The 19,997-nt window shown below is 35.3% G+C and overlaps 1 protein-coding gene across 2 annotated transcripts in view; it reads left to right on the forward strand.

Annotated features, from left to right (window-relative positions):
* COL22A1 (collagen type XXII alpha 1 chain) overlaps positions 1 to 19,997 on the forward strand; it is a 578,696-nt gene that overhangs the window by 211,380 nt on the left and 347,319 nt on the right. For both annotated transcript variants that reach the window (XM_074264749.1, XM_074264757.1), the window contains 4 exons: positions 1,334 to 1,609; positions 9,417 to 9,497; positions 11,232 to 11,345; positions 15,033 to 15,068. In XM_074264749.1, coding sequence (XP_074120850.1) covers positions 1,334 to 1,609; positions 9,417 to 9,497; positions 11,232 to 11,345; positions 15,033 to 15,068 — 507 coding nt within the window. The remainder of the gene's footprint in view (positions 1 to 1,333; positions 1,610 to 9,416; positions 9,498 to 11,231; positions 11,346 to 15,032; positions 15,069 to 19,997) is intronic.

The raw sequence follows: 19,997 nt of genomic DNA on the forward strand, positions 1-19,997 counted from the left end.
ATGTGAGAGAGGGGGGAAAGAAAGAGGGGGAGAGAGAGAGAAGTAGTGAAAGAGATGGAGGAAAGTGATAGAAGAAAAAAGAAAGAAGGAGAAGGAAGATGAGGAAGGAAGAAGGATGAGAGGGAGGGGAGGAAAATGAGGAAGAGGAAGAAGAGAAGAAGGGAAAGAGAGGAGGGAAGGGGAAAAGTCTTTATCCTGAATTTCATTCCTTTAATTCTATTAGATACAAATATCTCATCTCATATTCAACATATTTTTTTCTTTTTCTTTTTTAAGGCTGGGGTTAAGTGACTTGCCCAGGGTCACACAGCTAGGAAGAGTTAAGTGTCTGAGACCAGATTTGAACTCAGGTCCTCCTGAATTCAGAGCTGGTGCTCTATCCACTGCGCCACCTAGCTGCCCCTATATTCAACATATTTAAAACAGAATTCACCTTTCACATTCCACCTTTTTTTTCCTAACTTTTCTCTTTCTGTTATGGGTACCATTATTCCTTTGTTTACCAAGTTTTACAACCTTGGAACCATTTTCAACTCTTTTCTGTTCCTAATCCCTCCATATTTGGCTAGATGCCAAATATTCTCAATTATAATTCCATACCTCTCAATCTGTCTCCTTCATTCTACATATATGACCACTATACCCCCACCACCTTTATTCATTTATCACTTCTTTGGACTATTGCAATAGCCTACTAATTGTTCTGTTTACCTTAAGTAGGTCTCCTTTCCAATCTATGCTTAACACAGATGTCAAAAGGATTCTCTTAGAATAAGACCTAACTATGTCTTTCCCTTGCTTAAGAAGCTTTTGGTGGTTCCCTCTTGCCAACAGAACAAAATACAGCCTACTTTGGCTGGTATTTTAATCCTTTCACTGTCTAGCTCTAGGCTACCTTTCCAGTGTTAATATTAATCCTTCCTATTTACTCTGTATTCAGGTCTAAATGACCTATGATTCCTCGTACATATCTCCCTATATTCAGTCTCCATGCTTGGCGTGCGCTTATTAACTTGGTTTTTCAGAATTCCTAAATTTCTTCAATCTTTAGCTTGTGTAACCTTCTATGTAAGGTCTTTTCTGATACTCCAATATTGCTTCATATTTACTTTTTATATATTTTGTATTAGGTATCTGTGTACCCTTTATTTCATAGAATACTAAAACTGGGCAACAGGAACTTTTTGTTGTGTATTTTTGCATCCTAACCTTCTAATATAGTTCCTAGCATGTAGCCTAAGGCTTAATAAATGTTGAATGAGTATGAAATGAATATAAATATTCTCCCTAGAAGTGCCTTCTTAATTTAAAAATATTCTGATTTTTTTTTCAGGTCTCTATCCGACTAGATGGAGAAAACAAAGCTGTGGAATATAATGCTGTGGGGGTGATGAAAGATGCAGTCCGAGTGGTCTTCCGGGGTGTGCCAGTCAGTGACTTGTTTGACCGAAACTGGCACAAGATTGCTCTCAGCATTCAGGCGAAGAATGTATCGCTTTACATTGACTGCAAGCTGGTACAGACACTGCCCATCGAGGAGAGAGAAAACATTGACATCCAGGGAAAGACTGTGATTGGCAAGCGCCTCTATGACAGCGTGCCCATTGACGTGAGTTCTTTTCTGTCTAATGAAACATAAATGCAGTCAACTCTCATGACCCTGGGCTTCCAGAAGAGCTTTTGCTACGTTTACTAGCTCACGAATTCTTCATGGACACATAACTAGCAAATGAGAATGAGTGTGGATGATACCCTTATGTCCAAAGTGACATAGTGTGTGTGTGGGGGGGAGCAAACAATCAAAAACTTTACATGTGAAGTTAGGTGACCTGAATTCAAATTCTGACTCTCTCTAATCACTTTGTGACTGCTACTATTTAATATTTTTAAAAGTATATATATGTACACATATGTATATATAGCATTAATGTCAAATTTATAGATGATCTAATACTAGGAGAGATAGGATACTGGATGAAGAATACAAAAATATATACAGGCTATATAACAATCGATTATTATAAAAAAGTGAAACTTAGTAGGTCAAATATAAATTCTTATATTTGTGTTCAGAGACCAACTTCCTAGCTATAAGATAGGGAAGAGAATGTTGAACATCAGTTTATCTGAGGAAAAATAAATCTGTCTCCCAAGACTTTCTGGGTCTCAGTTTTCTCATCTATAAAATGAAAAGGTCAGACTAGATGGCCTCTGGGGTCCTAGCTCTGGGTCTATGATCCTATCATCTAAGATCTTATGTCTCAGTGACTCTGTGATTCCAGCCCTATATTCTGCAATCTTATGAACAGTGATGGTTATCTCAGTGACTTCGTCAAGTTACTTCTCAAGCCTCAGTTTCTTCATCTGTAAAGTAAGGAGATGGAACAGGAAATGTATGAGTTTCCTTTGACAACTAATATTTTTGACCCTGTAAATTTAAATTATTATATAAAGGAATGGTATTAGAATAATACATTTCATGGGACAGCTAGGTGGTGCAGTGGATACAGCCGGAGCCCTGAAGTCAGAAAGTCCTGAGTTCAAATCTGACCTCAGACACTTAATACTTCCTAGGTGTGTAACCCTGGGCAAGTCACTTAACCCTGATTGCCTCAGGAAAAAATAATAATAATACATATTCCTAGTCCTGAGGAAGCTGATAGTAGAGTAGAAGAGATTAGACATGTACATCAATGACTAGAGTTTATTTCTTGTGAAGAATTTGCTCTCATGTGCCAGTTTTGCTTTGCCAATTCTCCCTGACCCTATATGCAGTACCATGACATTAGCAAGAGGTGACTGTAACTTAACTGTCAAATGTTCACCCTAAACAGAAATCTGTCTACTCCCAAGTCACTTCTTCTTTTAGAAAGCAGAGAGCAAATGAAGCATCATTATTCTTTTAGCTTTTATGTAAGTTTTATGTGAGTTTCTCTGCTTGTCTTATCAAGGAAGACATCTTGTCCTTACTGTAGTTACTTCAAAACTCTAGCATGAAGGGATCTAAGATGTGTTTTTTGCAAATGTCTAGATTATAGCTCATGCATTAAGCAGGAAGACAAATGAATTGGATGTTGTGTTTGCTTTCACAGGGAAGAAAGAAAAAGCACCAGGGAACATTGTAAACACTCTATTTGAACTTAAATCTAAGCTTGCTTTTCACAAATGAAATGTGTTCACAATATATTATGGATTAGGAATTTGGAAACAACATGAAATTTTGCCTATGAAATGAGATCATGAAAAGTTTATAACTAGGATTGTCCTTAAATTGAAGAGTGCTGGAGTTAGAATCAGATACTTGGATGTGAATCCTCAGACTGCTACTTCAGTCAAGTCACAGGTCATCTTAGCTGTTTTCTCATCTGTAAGATGGACAGTTTGTTGAAATAAGTTGTTCTATCCCATTTGTAAGTTGTATAATATGGTGCTAGTTCTAAAAGTCTAAAATGATACTAGGATCAGTTAGTCACATAGATTTAAATCTGAAACTGTTCTTAAAGCATATTATAGTCCCTTTATTTTACATATAAGGAAATTGAGACCCCCCAAATTGTCTATAAAATAAAAAAGTGGACTAAATGATCTCCAAGGCTTTCTCTACCATAATAACCATAAAAACTCTATGAACAGGGGCTAATGATGCGAATGTATTGGTGAGATGACTCTAAAATTCTGGATGACTCAATGGGGATGCAAAAAAGATTTTTAAAAGAATAAATACCAGACTGAATCTAATAAAATGAAATTTAAGTATAATAATAGGGACCAAAACTGTGATTTCATTCAGATGAGGAACTTTCAATTGAAGAAATTCGCAATACCAATGTAGGCTGGTGCATTTTCTGAAATGTATAGTTTTAGACAATTGTCTAGAATAGTTAGGGTTCAAATGAGTTGTCACATAGTTGATATGTGTAAGACATTAGGTCTTTCTGGCTTTAAGATTGAATCTCTATCTACTATAACAACCTATCTCTCACGGTGAAATTTAATAATTAATATGTCTTAAGATTTAATAAAAGAAGAAAACCAGATTCATAAATTCGAGAAGTGGAATACATCTTGTGGAAAGAGCTCTGGGCCTGGAGTCTGGGAGACCTTAATTCAAATCTGTGTGGCTCTAGGCAAGTCACTTAACTTCTACTGCCTTGGTTTGCTCATTTGTAAAATAAGGATAATAGTGCTCACCTCTTAGGATTGTAATGATGATCAAATGAAAGAATTATAAAGCACTTAATGTAGTACCTGACTCATAGTAAATGCTATATAAGTTTTATTCATTTATTATTAAAATATATTAGGATTTTTGTGCATTCCCAGTTCCATATGCATCAAGAGAAAGATATGACAGCTATGATAGTCAAAACAGACATCAACTAAATAAATCCATTTCATCTTGGACTGCACTAGGAGAAGTATAGTGTCTTCCCACATATTTTGGCTATACCAAACATTCCCAAAGTCTTAATGTGGTTTCAGCTATTAAAGTTAATAGAACAAGTCTAATCTCTCTTCTCTGTGACAACCTTTCAAAAGCCCGAAGAATGCGAATATGCTTTAAACTATCCAAGTAGAAAATTACAGTAAGACTTTGGGGACACTGTTTTTATGGAATATATTGTCTTCTGGGTACCACATTTCTGTCATAATGTAGAAAATGTCTTGAGGACAACCAAGAGTTCAAGAGGAAGAACCCCTCAGATCCTATGGGGTAGGTTTACTGCAGGAGATGTGATTGTTTAGATTGTTGAGAAGATTTGTGGGGATGTAAAGAGGAGGGCAATGCACAAGGAGCATGTTGACTGCTGTTCTCAGGTTGTCATGTGAAGGAATCTATTTGTTCTGCTTATCTGCCAAACAGAATAGCAACAGATAGATTTTCCAGAGAACCACTTTTAGGTTGCATATGAAGAAAAAGCTTACTAATAATTAGAATCATATTTTTAAAAATGAAACAGTTTGCTCTAGGAGCCTATGGGATATCTCCCTTCTTTGATTTCTTTAGAAATGAAAACTGGATAATCCCTAGCTGGAGATGATTATAAGGGAAACTTTTTCAGTTAAAAGTTAGCCTTGAGAAGTTAGGTGGCACCGTGAATAGAGCACTGGACTTGGAATCTGGAACACCTGAGTTCAAATGTGGCCTCAGACACTTACTAGTTGTGGGATCCTGGGCAAGTCACTTAACCCTGTTTGCCTAAATTTCCTCATCTGTAAAGTGAAGTGGAGAAGGACATAATAAACCCTTTCAGTATTTTTGCCAAGAAAACACTAAATGGAATCGCAAAGAATTGGACAAACTAACTCATTGGAAATTATCTAACTAATTGGAAGAACAATTTAATAGCAAAATTGACCAGAGTCATCCTAAAGCATCTAAAATACTTTCCGACTCTGAGATTCTGGATTTTGCAAGACCAAGTTACCTCACCTGGATATATACAGAATCTGCCTATTCCTTCCCAGTAACTTTACTATTCCACAATAGTCTGTACTTTGGAATGAAGAAATATTTTTAAACAAATCAATACTTTGGCCATTTCTGACAGTTTATATGTCATTCCCTACCTATAGATCATCGTTTCTGTTGATAGGGAGGAATGATACTTCATGATTAGTCTTTGAAAAAGTTTCTTTAAATGTTCTTTTCTCAGCAAAACAAAGAATATCTATCATCTTTTCATTTACTACTTCAGAAGTGCTATTGTAAGTTTTAAATGAAATAATAGAGATATTTTGTGACTAAAAAGGTCATTACAAATGAAGATATATAATGTACTTTAGTTTTCATATGTTACAGCAAAATGGTAAAATGTATCATTACTCTATCAGAAGGTACTATTGTTTTATCTATGCTATAACAAGATGCATAACATAATGATGTATCCAGGAAAGTATTTAATGGAATGATCAACTTACTTCAAGTCTTAGGACATATATGGGTCATAAGGAAGGAGAACTCAGAATGTTAGAAGTGGAAGGGACCTTGGGGCATAGAAGATTTAAGTTGGAAAAACCATTGGAATATACATTATTAGAATATAGAATGCTAAGATGGAAGGAACCTGATGTCATAGAACATTAATGTTGCAGAGACTCTTGAAACAGAAACATAGAACAGCAAAATATGGAATGTTAGAGAAAAGGAGGACTCAGATTATATAATATTTTTTCTTGAAAGTCTATTAGAATGCACAACATTAAAATATAAAATGTTAGAGATGAAGGGACCATAGAAGAGGGGATGTCAGAAAATAAAACATAGGATAGAGTACATGAAAATGACATTAGAAAACATTTAGCTTAATATTCTCATTTTATACATGTATAAATTGACATCCAGTGAGGGGAACTGACTTGTACACAGTGATCTAGTCAGTAGAAGAGTTGAAGAACTCAAATAATGAGTCAATCAATAAACAAGTATTTGTTAATCACCTGCTATCACTGTTTTAGGCTCTGCTTTAGGGTTTATAAATATTGATTTATTGATTAATGGGAATTGAAAGCACCTTACATTTGTCAACTCATTAGGTCTGCAAAAGGACCATAAAAGGTAAGATGAGGAAATGGAGAGAGTAGGCTGACTTGCCTAGAGTCTCATAGCTAAGGAATGTCTGAAGAAGGATCTGAACTTAGTGGTGTGATCATGTGCTTTTTAACATTTGTTTTAAATCAGTAATTTAGATATAGGTTTAAAAAGTATTATCATTAAATTTTAAGATGACATCAAACTGGGAGAGAGAACAAACATTTGGATGACAAAATCAGAATTCAAAAAATTATCTTGACTATTTGTCTGAAGGTGAAACAATGAAAAATAACTCAGTCAAATGTAAAATCTTCCAATTTGGGTTCAGAAATCCAGTTCACAAATGAAGAATAGGAGAATCATGATTAGCTACAGTTTATTTGGAAAGTGATTCAGCCCCCAGACCCCACAGAAAAGGCTTTGTTTCCAGAAAGAAGGAAGTGATCTCCTTGCTACTCTGCCCTACCTGTATATACCACATCTGAAATTGTGTTGAATTTTTAACATAACATAATGTTTCAAGAAGGATAGTGGTAAGCTAGCGAGCACCCAGCTGAATGATGCTGAAATGTAACAATTCTATGAAAAGGTAGCAAATTCAGGATGTGGAATGGGATGCATATGCTACAATTGCATGTGGGACATGTCCCACTCTACATGTACATATGCCCGTATATTTATACTCTTAAAGGGAATTTCTGTTTTTCTGTTTTAATGGGGTAAGAGTTGGAAGAAAAAGAAAATACATTTAATGAAAAACAATTAAAAAGAGAGGTTTTATAGAAACGGAATGTTTCATGTACTTTCAATTGATGTGGTCACTAATTAAGTATTCACTTAATAGTTTTACTTGTCATAAAGGACATTTTATGAAGAGAAGAACAGTCTGATGAAAGGTCTAATGTTCATGTTTTATGGGGACCAACTTAAGGCTGTTTCTCCTGCAGAAGAGAAGAGGAGTATGATAGCTTTCTCATAATATTTGCAGGACTTTCATATGGAGGACGAAGAAGCAGGGCAGAGCTAGAAGAAATGAGTTAAAGTTGAAGAGAGGCCGGTTTTGGGGGAAAACTTTGTAATAATTAGAACTATCCAAAAATGGAGTGGGCCACTCTTTAGGAGGTAGTAGGCAATAAAACAATGACTCATTTATAAGCACTGTAGGGCTTACAAAACATCTTCCTGAGTCCTGAGAGATAGGCAGTATAAATTTAGATAGGCAATATGAATAAGGGTATTCCCATTTTATAGATGAAAAATTTGATAAACAAGGAGATTTCCTTGTAGCATTCAAGGCTACACAGAAATATTAGAGCTGAGATTTGAATCAAGGTTCCCCTTGATTTCAAGGTCACCACTCTTTCTTCCATATTGCCTCTTTGGCAGAACTGTGATGAAAATGTTGCTTGGTAAATGTTAAGGTGCTATTTTTGTTTTGTTTTCTGTCCCTGTGATTTTACTGGTGCAAGAAATCTTTGTGAGGAAATTCCCTCTACTAGTGCATATCAGTAACAGCTTTGCTACTTAATACCTTAGAGAGTTTTCCTGGCCTAGGGACACAAAGCTAGCCAGGGATGCATTGGCAGTATGTCAGAGACAGGACTTGAGCTCAGGTGCTGCTAACTCTGAGTCTGGCTCTATCTATCCTATAAGATGATGTCTGTCACAGCTCTATAGGAAAGCGATTTGCTATTATTAGTGCTCTCTCCATGCTGTTTTACTGCCTCCAAAGTATATCGCTCAACAACCCTGCAGGAACAAGAATGCATGCACCTGGATAATCCCCATTTTATGGAAGAGGAAAGTTGGGTAGCTAAAAAGATTCACATTATCAAGCCTATTAATTGTCAGAGTAGAGGTTTCAATCTATGTCATAGGATCATGGAATGACATGTAGAACTGGAAGAGATCTTAGAGTCTTCATTTTACAAATTAGGAAACTTAGGCACAGGGTAGTGAAAAATGAGATGTCCAGGGACAACCATTGGATATGGGATTTAAATCTAGGACTGTGGACTCCAGTCATGTTTGTTTCATGCAGCACATTGACTCTCATCTAATACTGTTCCCACTATAGCATATTACCTCTTTTTTGTAGTCTATGATCCCTCCATCAAGATCTAATGGGAGAAGAAGAGCAAACCACATTTTCATATAAGCATTTTCTTTAGCAAGTGATGAAAAGTAGTATATAATTATAGGTTAAATCATATATATATTTTTTTACTGTTCAGTTGTTTTTTTAGTTATGTCTGACTCTTTTTGACTCCTTTTTGAGGTTTTTCTTGGCAAAGATATCATAGTGGTTTACTATTTCCTTCTCCAAATCGTTTTACAGAAGAGGAAATGGAGGCAAAAAGAATTAAGTGACTTACTCAGGGTCAATTAGTAAATGTCTGAAGCTGGATTTGGACTAAGGAAGAAGAGACTTCCTAACTCCAGGCCCAGTGCTGCAGCCACTGTGAACCCTAGCTCTACCATCACATATTATATTCTAAAGCCATCCAATATAACAGAGGTTCTCAAACTATGGCCTGCTGGCCAGATGTGGCCCACTGAGGACGTTTATGCGGCCCACTGGGTTATGGCAAATGGGCTGAGGGGCAGAGACACTAGAGTGTGAGCTTTTGTTTTTACTATAGTCCGGCCCTCCCACAGTCTGAGGGACAGTGAACTGGCCCCCTATTTTAAAAAGTTTGAGGACCACTGCAATATAATGTTGTAGAGGGAGAATGGACTTCAGAGGAGGTTAGAGATCCCTGGGATCCAGAGTTAGGGAAGGCTTCCTGAAAGTAGGAGGCTGAGAACCAGTACCAAAAAATGATGGATGTATTTTCATTTTAGCCTATTTGTGACTGATCATCTCTTCTCCCCTTTTCAGTTTGATCTGCAGCGGATAGTGATTTACTGTGACTCTCGACATGCTGAATTGGAAACCTGCTGTGACATCCCTTCAGGACCAGTAAGTTATAATGTCTACACAACAAGAAGATATGGTCTTATATAAAAGCAGTAGAGATTTCAGTCAAACATAGATATTTCCTTCAGGGCCTTCACTCATTTATTCATTCAGTTAGTATTTTAAATATCTTATATATATGCTGTATACTAAGTACTGTGGTGAATAAAAAGATGATTAATGCAATGTCCTTGTTTTCATGAAGCTTCTATTCTAGAAAGGAAGCTAAAGTGATATATCACAATATGTACCAAAAGGTTAGTATTTCCTTACAACAACTCTATGGGGTAAACAATGGACGACTCAAAATGCATTTTATGTATGAAGGAACCGAGAGATGAGATGATTTGTTCAAGGTCACAAAGCTTATGACTAAGCTGATTCAAACCAATATCTCTTTATTCCAAATCTCATGCTCTTTCTACCACATCATCACTATATAGGGGCAGAAATAACTTGACCCAAGGTCACATAACCAGAGTAGAACCTTGTTTCACCTGTGTCATCAGCCTCCCATTTCTACAAAGATAAAAGTTAAGAGATATCTGTTTGACCTAAATCAGGCTGTATCTCTTTCCTTAAAACTTGTATATACCAATTCTTAGTGCAGTCTATAATCAGTGTTATTTTTTAGTTCTTCCTGGTACACTTTTCCTTGTCAAAGCAATCTTTTTTTAGTAATGAAGCTGATACTCAGTGCCAGCCTATATCAGGTCTTTATTGGGGTCCAAACACTGTTGGAAAAGAGAAGATTCAGTTCCTGCCCTTCAAGAGCATAAATTCTGAATAAAAAATTATAATTTTGCCTTTTTTTCATACTACAATTATTTTCTGATATGCCCTTACCTTTTTTGTCATAGAGAAGCATAATAAACTCAAATTTGTCAGTCTCTGATAGCTTATGAAACATTCTTCTCCCATAATCTCTCACTTCTCTTCTGAGAGCAGGAATGCATATTTTATCATTTGTTTTCCAGGATAAGGATTTATCATGATTAGTCTGAGTTTAGCTGCTATTGTTTTTGTTATTGTAGTCTGTGTATATTTTCCTGGTAATTTTTTTTTTACATGTGGTCCATGACTCTTCTCTTGTTTTTAAGAATTTCCTGTATCAGTTTCTTAAAATGTAATATTATTCTGTTATGTAAATTTGCCACAGTTTTTCCATCTATTTCCCAATGGATAGACATTCATTTTGTTTCCAATTTATTGCTTCTGTTTTGCTATGAGAAGAAAAAAGAGCTTAAAATCTTTGCTTTTCCAAGTGTCTATATCTAAAATAAAACAAGTTTCTCTCTAGTGAGATTTCATGGTACTTTGTATTCTTTCAGTTTAGGCATCTAATGTATTGTAATTCTTTATGAGTTACTCCTCCCATTGACTTCTGGAAAAATGAAATCTGTTTTTTATCCCTAAATCCAAAACTTGTTTGTGATTATCATCTATACAAACAGATGTGTTTGTGTGTGTATATGTGTGTGTGTATATATATATATATATATATGTGTGTGTGTATATATGTGTGTGTGTGTGCACATGTACACACATACATATGTAACTTCATAAAAACCTTAATATCTTTTTACCTCAGTTAGCTTACCTAAAAAATGGTATTGCTTAAACTTGGGTTGTTGTAAGGAAAGGACATATTGTAAATTTAATTGCACAGTGGGAATATATAGGGTGGTTTGGACACAGAGAAATCAGAATGTCTTATTCTCTTTTTTCTTTCTTCAGTGCCAGGTGACCGTCATTACAGAAGCCCCTCTACCAGAGATACCACCAACCATTGGCAGTGAGCAGATTGGCTTTCTGAAGACCATCAATTGTTCCTGCCCTGCTGGGGAAAAGGTGCTCTTATGACCTTTCCTCTTTCTTCCTAAAGCAAGGGTCATTGCTGGCAATGTTTTCTACTTAGCTATGGGAAGGAATTTGAAGACATTTATATATCATCTGCATACTTCCATTCAGAGGATATAGCCTAGTACAGGGTCTCCTTAGGGTCATCCTTCGACTTCCCTTTTTTGATTGGTAATCACATCAAATATTTATTAAGTGCATATATCCAAGATTGGCACTGCGGGTATGATACCAATATGACTCTTGCTTTCAAGGAGTTAGCAATCTATAATCTATCAGCTGGTCAATGCAATGGACTCCTAGCTTAGAACAGGTAGGGAAACTGCTGACTTTTTGATTAATCTATGCCTTTAATTCTATGAAGGTGTTTCCCCCTGCACTGATATTTGGGGGCTTATTATTCCAATGGCTCCTCCACCAGGATGCAACTCAATTAAAGCAAAACAATGTTTTTGAATATAAGAATAAAAACTATGTAATGAATTATAGTTTAATATGGTCACATGGTTACCTCTTATCTTGCCTTCCTTTCTTTCTCTTCTCTAGTCATAATATGAAGCTAAACTTTTAAAATAATTATCTATTAATTATTATATTATGTCCCCTATTCCTAATTTAACAGTCAGTTGAACCATACTAAAATCCATTAAACAGAATGGTTTTTCTTGTTGATAGTCTTCAGCAATTTCTTCACCAAAAGAATGATGGAATCTCAAAGTTAAAATGGGCCAGCTAGTCCAGCTCATATTGGAACAGGAATGTCTTTGCAACAAATAGATCAACAATGACTTGATAGAGAAATGTTTACTAACTACTACATATATCATGAATTCACCTTGCCGAGGAGAATGAAATATGAGGGGTAGGAGAACTAAGGATGCTAAGGATGGAGAGAATCAGCATTAATAGATTTAAGCCCTTTTATAAGGGTAGAGCTGAAAGGGATTTAAAAGATGTCTTTTCCTGAATTACTTACAATAATTTGGAAACACTAATCTCAAGTTGCTTTCACAAGGTCTACTTTGTCATTATCTCTTCTCTTTACCTACTCTACTGCAAACCAACACCATCTGTCTCTGACCATTCCCTACAAGTATAATTCCTTTCCTTTATAGTCTTAGCACAGTTTGTGCACTTAATAAATGCTTGTTGACAAGCTGTTTGACTGGGTCCATGCCTGGTTCACATAAGGTAGGGCCATAGTGAATTTGGAAGTCAATATCCAAGAGAGTTGATTCTCGGTGTTAGAACTCCTGGCTCTAAAGATTGATCTTTAACTGTAATCAACTCAATTCACCTTCCAAAGTCTTATCTTTTAAACTAGAAAGGTAATAGTAGAACTATGCATTTCACAGGATCATTATGGGGAAAGTGTAGCTAAATGGTAGAGTGCTGGCATTAGAATCAGAAAAACCTGAATTCAAATTCAGCTTCAGATACTTAATAGTATGTGATCCTCAATATTCATTTAGCTTCAGTTTCCTTCAGTTTCTTCATCTGTAATATGATGATAAATAATAATAATAATATTTTTACAGGGTTATTTTGAGGATAAAATGAACTAATTATGAAGAGTTTATAGAACCTGGCACATTGAAAATGTTATATAAATGTTGGATGATGGTGGTGTTGGTGGTAATGATGCTGATGATGTTGATATATCATGGTAGATTTTTAGGAATGGGAATTGTTTATATTAAAAAATATGAAACACTTTATTTCAATGATCATCAGTATTGGTGCTTGGATTAATAATATAAACAGGTGATATAATTAGGACTATCCTGTTAAATATCACTAAACTTGTCTAGCCAGGGAAGCCACTTGAGCCTTGAGGTTTATAAAGGGACCAATCATTTTTCTAGTTTTGTGAGTCGATAGAATCACAAAGGCCATCTGATCTGACTTCCCTCAGATTCTCTGTTTTCAATTAAGAAACTGAAATAATAGGTATCTAGCTGCCAAGCAATTTTGCTCAGCACCCACTACCACACAAATGTAGACAGCATACCCAGACTGTGAAATCAGAAAAACAACCTTTTTAGAGTTCACTCTCAGTGCTGTCTTTCAGTAGCTGGTGGCTTCAGTGGATTTTAGAAGGCTAATAAAAAGGAATTCTAAGGATATGGCTGATAAAATAAATTGTTTTTCTTATTTTTGCTAGGTAGATGAGCTTATCTAGACATATCAAAAAATCCACAAGTCTTAATTACATGCCTATTATGTGCTCAGTGCCAGACATTAGGGAAGCAGGATATGATAGAAATAAAAAGTATTATCCCATTCTAGGTAAATGTGCAAGGACTGTTTTTACTCCTGGAAACAATTATGTGTGTCTGCCTGTATTTGCACACTCACCCACGCAACAATAATAATTTACATTAGTATAGTAATTTAAAGTTTGCAAAATACTTTCTTCATAATAACTCTGAGTTAGCTATTATAACTACCATTTTGCCGATCAGAAACCTGATATTCTAAAAGATTAAGCAACCTGCCTATAATTGCCGAATTATTATATAGCAAGGATCAAAACTCAAAATTCTTTTTTCTAAGTTTAACATATTATCTACTCTGCAATGTTGCTTCTCTTAACTGCTAAGAGGAAAAGACAGATTTTTAGATTTCCAACTGAGGTCTCAAGTTCCTTAGTTCAGATAAACAGAGTTCTCTAAGGTAGGCAATCCTTCCCAGGATATTACATGAATAAGAATGATTGATATTCATATAATATTTTAAGTCTGCAAAGTCTATTTTTACATTTGATGTTCACAATAATCCTATGAAGCAAGTTCTATATTATCCCCATTTTACAGTTGAAAAAATTGAAGCAGATAAGTTAAATGAGTTGATCACAGGTAATGATCACACAGGTAGTATTTGAGACAGAATTTGAATTTGGTTCTTTCTAATACCAAGTCTTACTTTCACTCACCATGTTACCTATCTGTCTCTCTTGATAACAGTAAATACAACTGCAAAAGGACTGCATGGCCAGTAGTCTTGGTCTCAGGAAAATAACTGAAACCAGCATATTGAAGTTTCTCTAGTTCTGGTGATCATCTAAGATGATGATCTGGTGATCATTTAAGTCAGCTTAACTTTGTGGGAGACACCAAACACCTGACAGCCCTTGGGAAATGTTCTATATTAGAACACAGTCAAACACTGGAGATCATTTCTACATTTCTCTTGGTTTCCTTCATTTCACTGGCACTTCTATGATATCCACTTTTGCCCTGTAAGCAATTCAAAAATAAATTCTTTATTTTCTAAGACAGGAATTTGTCCATGTAAAACAAGCTGTTTATCCATTTGGAAACATGTAGGTGATAACGTAGTAAAGAAAAATGCTACAAATCTTCATGTAATATGTTTAATATCTATCTTCAGCATTGATTCATTGGACTCTTCCTATATGTAAGATGATATGGCTTTGTTGGGCTAAAATGTGGGGAAAGAAAATATTTACAATTTAATTAACATAGATAAACCTTGAAATTGAGGCCAGTGGATTTTACCTTCTGGACAGTGTCTAGCCAATATCACTAACTCCCCTTTTTGTAAGTTTACTTACATTTAGGTTTACTTATGTATTGGATGTTAGAAAAGCTAGTATTGAGTGAAAGGGAATAATAAAAGTCAAACCTAATTATACATTTGTTTTTGTTCCCATAGGGTGAGAGAGGCATCGAGGGACCACGAGGGCTCAAGGTCAGTCTCCATGAAATCTTTTCCTCTTTAGATACTTGAGATGTGATTATATCAACTTCCCACATTTTTTTCCTCAATGCTCCCTTTTTCTCTTTAGAATAAAATACTGTCTCCAGCTTAGCATTTATAATTTTCTTCTAACCTAGAATCTCTGTTGTTATTGTTGTTAAAAAAACTGGGATTGACATCCTAGATCATATAGCTAGTAAGTGTCAAATGTTAAGGTTTACAAAATACTTTCTCCATAATAACTCTGAGTTAACTATTACAATTGCCATTTTGCACATTAGGAACCTGATCGAAAAGACTAAGCATCTAAAAGATTAAGCATCATAATTGCCCAATTATGATATAGCAAGGATCAAATCCTAGGACTCTTAATTCTAAGTTTTACATCTTTATCCAACATGCCATTTAGCTATCTTTCTCTAGACTTATTTTTTTTTCATCCCATTTTTTCTCCTTCCCTGTTCTTAAGTCAAACTATATTATTTCTTTTCTCCCAAAGTTAGCACATCATCTCTCATTTTTCTTCCTTCCTTCCTTCCTTCCTTCCTTCCTTCCTTCCTTCCTTCCTTCCTTCCTTCCTTCCTTCCTTCCTTCCTTCCTTCCTTCCTTCCTTCCTTCCTTTCTTCCTCTCTCTTTCTCTATTTCTTCATTCATTCATCCAATTATTTACTTATTTGTTCATTAATTCATTTATTTAATTTTTATATGTCTATTTGTTTGCTTGTTTGCTCAGACTATCCCTCATGTCTTGAATGATGTCCTTTCTTACCCTCACCTCTTTTAATCCTGAGCTTTCCTCAAGGATAAACTTACATGCTATCCTTAGGGGAAGCCTTTTCTGGCTCCTGTTAATTATTAGGGCTTTCCCCCTTGCCCCAAACTGTCATGTATATGATAATTACATGTTGCTCTAATGTACATAGACTTGGGATGTAAATTCTTTGAGAGTAAGATCTGTTTTTCATATTATCTTGATGTTCTCATTGCCTAACACTGCTTGATCAATGATTGTTATGCTGAATTGAACTGGGCCATATGCTGATTCTTTTAGGATTGTTGTCTTGATGATATAGGAATCCAATGTGCTTCATGATGATAGTCTTTTGGAGATATTAATTAGCATTTGAGGGGACCAATTGGTCATATAGATGAACCTAGAGAATTATTTTCAACAATGAATGTTCCTAAAACATATCAAATATCCTTCAATTTAGTCACATTCTTTTTAGAATCAAGTTTCAGGAATAAATCATTTCTATAAAGCAAGCGGCATCTGTTTCTGATCCCCTCTTTATTGAATATACAGTCCTATATCTAGTCCAATAACTCATTATTCACACAGAGAGATTTGGATTCATAGATTATTTGAACTGAAAAAGACCTTTGATATCAATCCAGATCCCTCATTTTCATAAAAATCATCTAGCTGGATCTTATTTTACAGATGGAGACACCTAGAGAGGAGAAGCAATTAGCTGACAGTCACAGGGTTTGTTAATGACATAGCCCAGCCATGAAGCCAGGTGTTCGCTGCTTTCCCTATTATACTTTTTGTTTTTGTTTTTGTTTTTTCTTGTTTGACTCTTTGTAATCCCATCTTGGATTTTCTTGGCAAAGATACTAGGATGATTTTCCATCTACTTCTTCAACATCATCAGAAACTGAGGCAGACAGGGTTAAATGTCTTGTCCAGCATCACATAGCTAGCAAGTGTTGGAGCCAAATTTGAACCCAGATCTTCCCAATTTCAAGCCTTGGCTCTATCCACTGCACCCTCTACCTGCCCTATTACTATATCATATCTCTTACTTGACTCTCAAATCTCTTCTCTATCCATTGTTCAAAGAATTAAAATCAGGTCTCCTGACTTTTTAAAATAAGAAAATAATAATGATAATATGATACTTTGGTAATAATGAGAATTGATTAGGATGTAGATAAAGAAATGGCCTCAGAAAACTGGTACACTAATACATTGTTGGTAGATTTGTGAAATGATTCAACCATTCTAGGGAAAAATTTGGAAATGTGCCCCAAGGGCTATAAAACTTTGCATACCCTTTGATCCAGCAGTGTCACTACTATTCTGTATCCCTAAAAAATTTAAAAAGAGAGGAAAGGAACACACATGCAAAATAATTTTGTAGCAGCTTTTTTATGATGGCAAAGAATTGGAAAATAAGTTGATGCCTATTAATTAGGGAATGGCTGAATAAGTTATGGCACATGAAAGTAAAAGCATATTATTGTTCTGTAAATAATGATGAACTGGCTGATTTTAGAAAGGCCTGATGATGAGTGAAACAAGCAGAAGCAGGAAAACATTGTACATCATAACAATAAGACTGTGCAATGAACAAACTATGAAAGATTTGTTTCTTCTGAGAAGTTCAGTGATCCAAGGCAATTCCAATAAACTTTGGATGGAAAATTTCATCTGAATCCAGAGAAAATTATGGAGAATGAATGTAAATCAATATATACTATGTTCACATTTTTTTCTTTTTTTTCCTGTTTTTTTTCTTGTTTTCCCCTTTGTTCTGATTTTTTGGTTCCAACATGATTCATAAGGAAATATATTTTAAAAATGAATGTATATGTAGGATCCAAAAATGGTGTTTTTATGTGTAACTGGGGAAAATAAATATTAAAAAAAAAAGATCTGGACTCAAGGTCAGGAAGATGTTCAAGAAGTACCAGGGATATAATGGTTCTGCGACTCTGACCAAGTAATTCTGAGTTTTCTAAGCAATTCTAAAAATCTTAAGCCACAGAGTAGGTATATATTGTAATTGTATTTGGACACTAATTATAAAAGACAGGCTGCATCAAGAGTTCCTCAAACATCTGCAATCATATTTAATAATAATAATAATAAAATTACTCCTAACATTTGGAGTGCTTCACCACTAAGGATATTTTAATATATTTTATTTTACTTGGTTCTCAATAAAACCTTCTGAGCTTAAAGTCTTAGTATAAACATTCATTACCCATGTAACTTTGAGCAATTTATTTTACCTATGGGCTCATTTTATTACCTACAAAATGGGCAAAAAATGATCTCTTCTCCTTTCAATAGGTAATTGAAAAGTTATTGAATAAGATAGTGCATGTGAGAATGCAGCTACTTTCATAACTGGAAGTTTAGGGTGAAGGGGGTAGTTTATTATTTTTATTATTGTTGTATTAATTTTACCAGTGAGAAAACTGAAGCTGTATGTGATCAGGATAGTCATGCTAATTATGAGGTTATTGTGGAAGAAACAGTGTTTTGTTTTGTTTTGTTTTCCTATTTTATAGATGGGAAAACTGATGTTTACAACGTGTTTTAAGCCATATAACTGATTAATCTTAAAAACCAGTATAAGAACTCATAATTAAAAATATATTTTTTATTCTACAATACTTAAAACTTCAGGAATAGCGAGGTAAAAACAACAAGGTGTGAGAATTTAGATATCTTTGGAATACTATGTTTTAAGGAACCCTGAAAAAGCATCCAGATTCATATTTTATTTACTTGTCTGTCGCTTCCTACTCTTGCCGTGCTTATCTTTCTATTGCCTCCTTTTTCTCCTTCTAGACAGTTGTTGGCACTGTGGATGGAGCTCTGGACCTGGAGTCACTAAGATCTGACTTTAAATCTGGCCCCCAGACACTTATTGTCTGTGTGATCATTTAACCTCTGCCTGCCTGAGTTTCCTTATCTATAAAATGGAGATAACAATAGCACCTACCTTACAGAGCTGTGAGATAATAATCATAAAGTTTTAGCATAATACCTTGCATAAATTAGGTGGTTAATAAATATCTGCTTTTTCTTTGCTTCTTTTTTCCTATCTATTCCAGTTCTCTCCTCCCCTCACATTTTCTTTACATGTCCTCTTTTTCTTTTCCTTCCTTCTGTACTATATATCCCCCTTATCTTTCTCTCTATACTCTTCTTTTTAACAGTCTCTGATTCTCTTTCTCTGTCTCTTTGCCTTTGTATTTCTACCTCATCACTTCTCCTTTACCTTATTCCTTTTCCATTTCTCACCCCTCACCTTGACACTACAATTTCTCCCCTGTTGTCTTCCATTCATCCATCCTTCTCTTCTTTTCCCTTTTCCTTTCTGTCCATTTCTCTCCCTTCTTCTTTCTCACATACATACATGTACTTACATGTGCACACAGATGCACACACAGATTTGTCTTTAGGTGCAGACTAGTGTCCATCATTGTTCATCATTTCTGACAGCTATAAACTCATATGGCTGGATGTCATCCATGTTAGCCTTGTGCTAAATTGTTTCTGTGGCCTGATGGAATGCAGCAAGAGCAAGGTTATTGGGTCATGTTGATTCTAGGAGAAGAGGAGACATCTCTGCTTCACAGAGTGTTCTCTGCACTGTGACTTTATGCTTCTTGACTGCCAGGAAAATGTTTGCGGGTTTGATGGGTCTGTAAATAGAATGTGGTTGCATGAAACAGTTTCTGTTCTTGTAATGGACATAGAATTTCAGTGGGTTAGCAGGAAAAAGGATAAAGAAGGGCTGAAACTCCCAAAAACATCAAGGGGAAGACAAATTTAAAGTGATGATAGAGATGAAAAGGGAATGTGGATTTAGTCACTTGGCCATGGATGTCATCTCATTCCAGCTTGGTTGTGGCTCCACTGTTGTGCTACAGTCTGTGGTCCTATTAACAATCAATGTGTGGCAAACCCAATTGGTAGGTAGGATAGCTAAACGAATAAACACATTTATATTATTGAACCACAGCTATAGAGCCACAGATTCTTAGAGCTATAAAAGTCACCAGAGGTCACTGAGCTCAACCCTCTCATTTTATAAGACAGAAATTCAGATGTAGTGAGGCAGGATACTTAACTATGGTCAGAGACCTATCAATCAATAAGCAACAGGTATTTATTAA

The sequence above is a fragment of the Sminthopsis crassicaudata genome, chromosome 1, assembly GCF_048593235.1.
Source record: "Sminthopsis crassicaudata isolate SCR6 chromosome 1, ASM4859323v1, whole genome shotgun sequence".
Taxonomy (NCBI): Eukaryota; Metazoa; Chordata; class Mammalia; order Dasyuromorphia; family Dasyuridae; genus Sminthopsis; species Sminthopsis crassicaudata.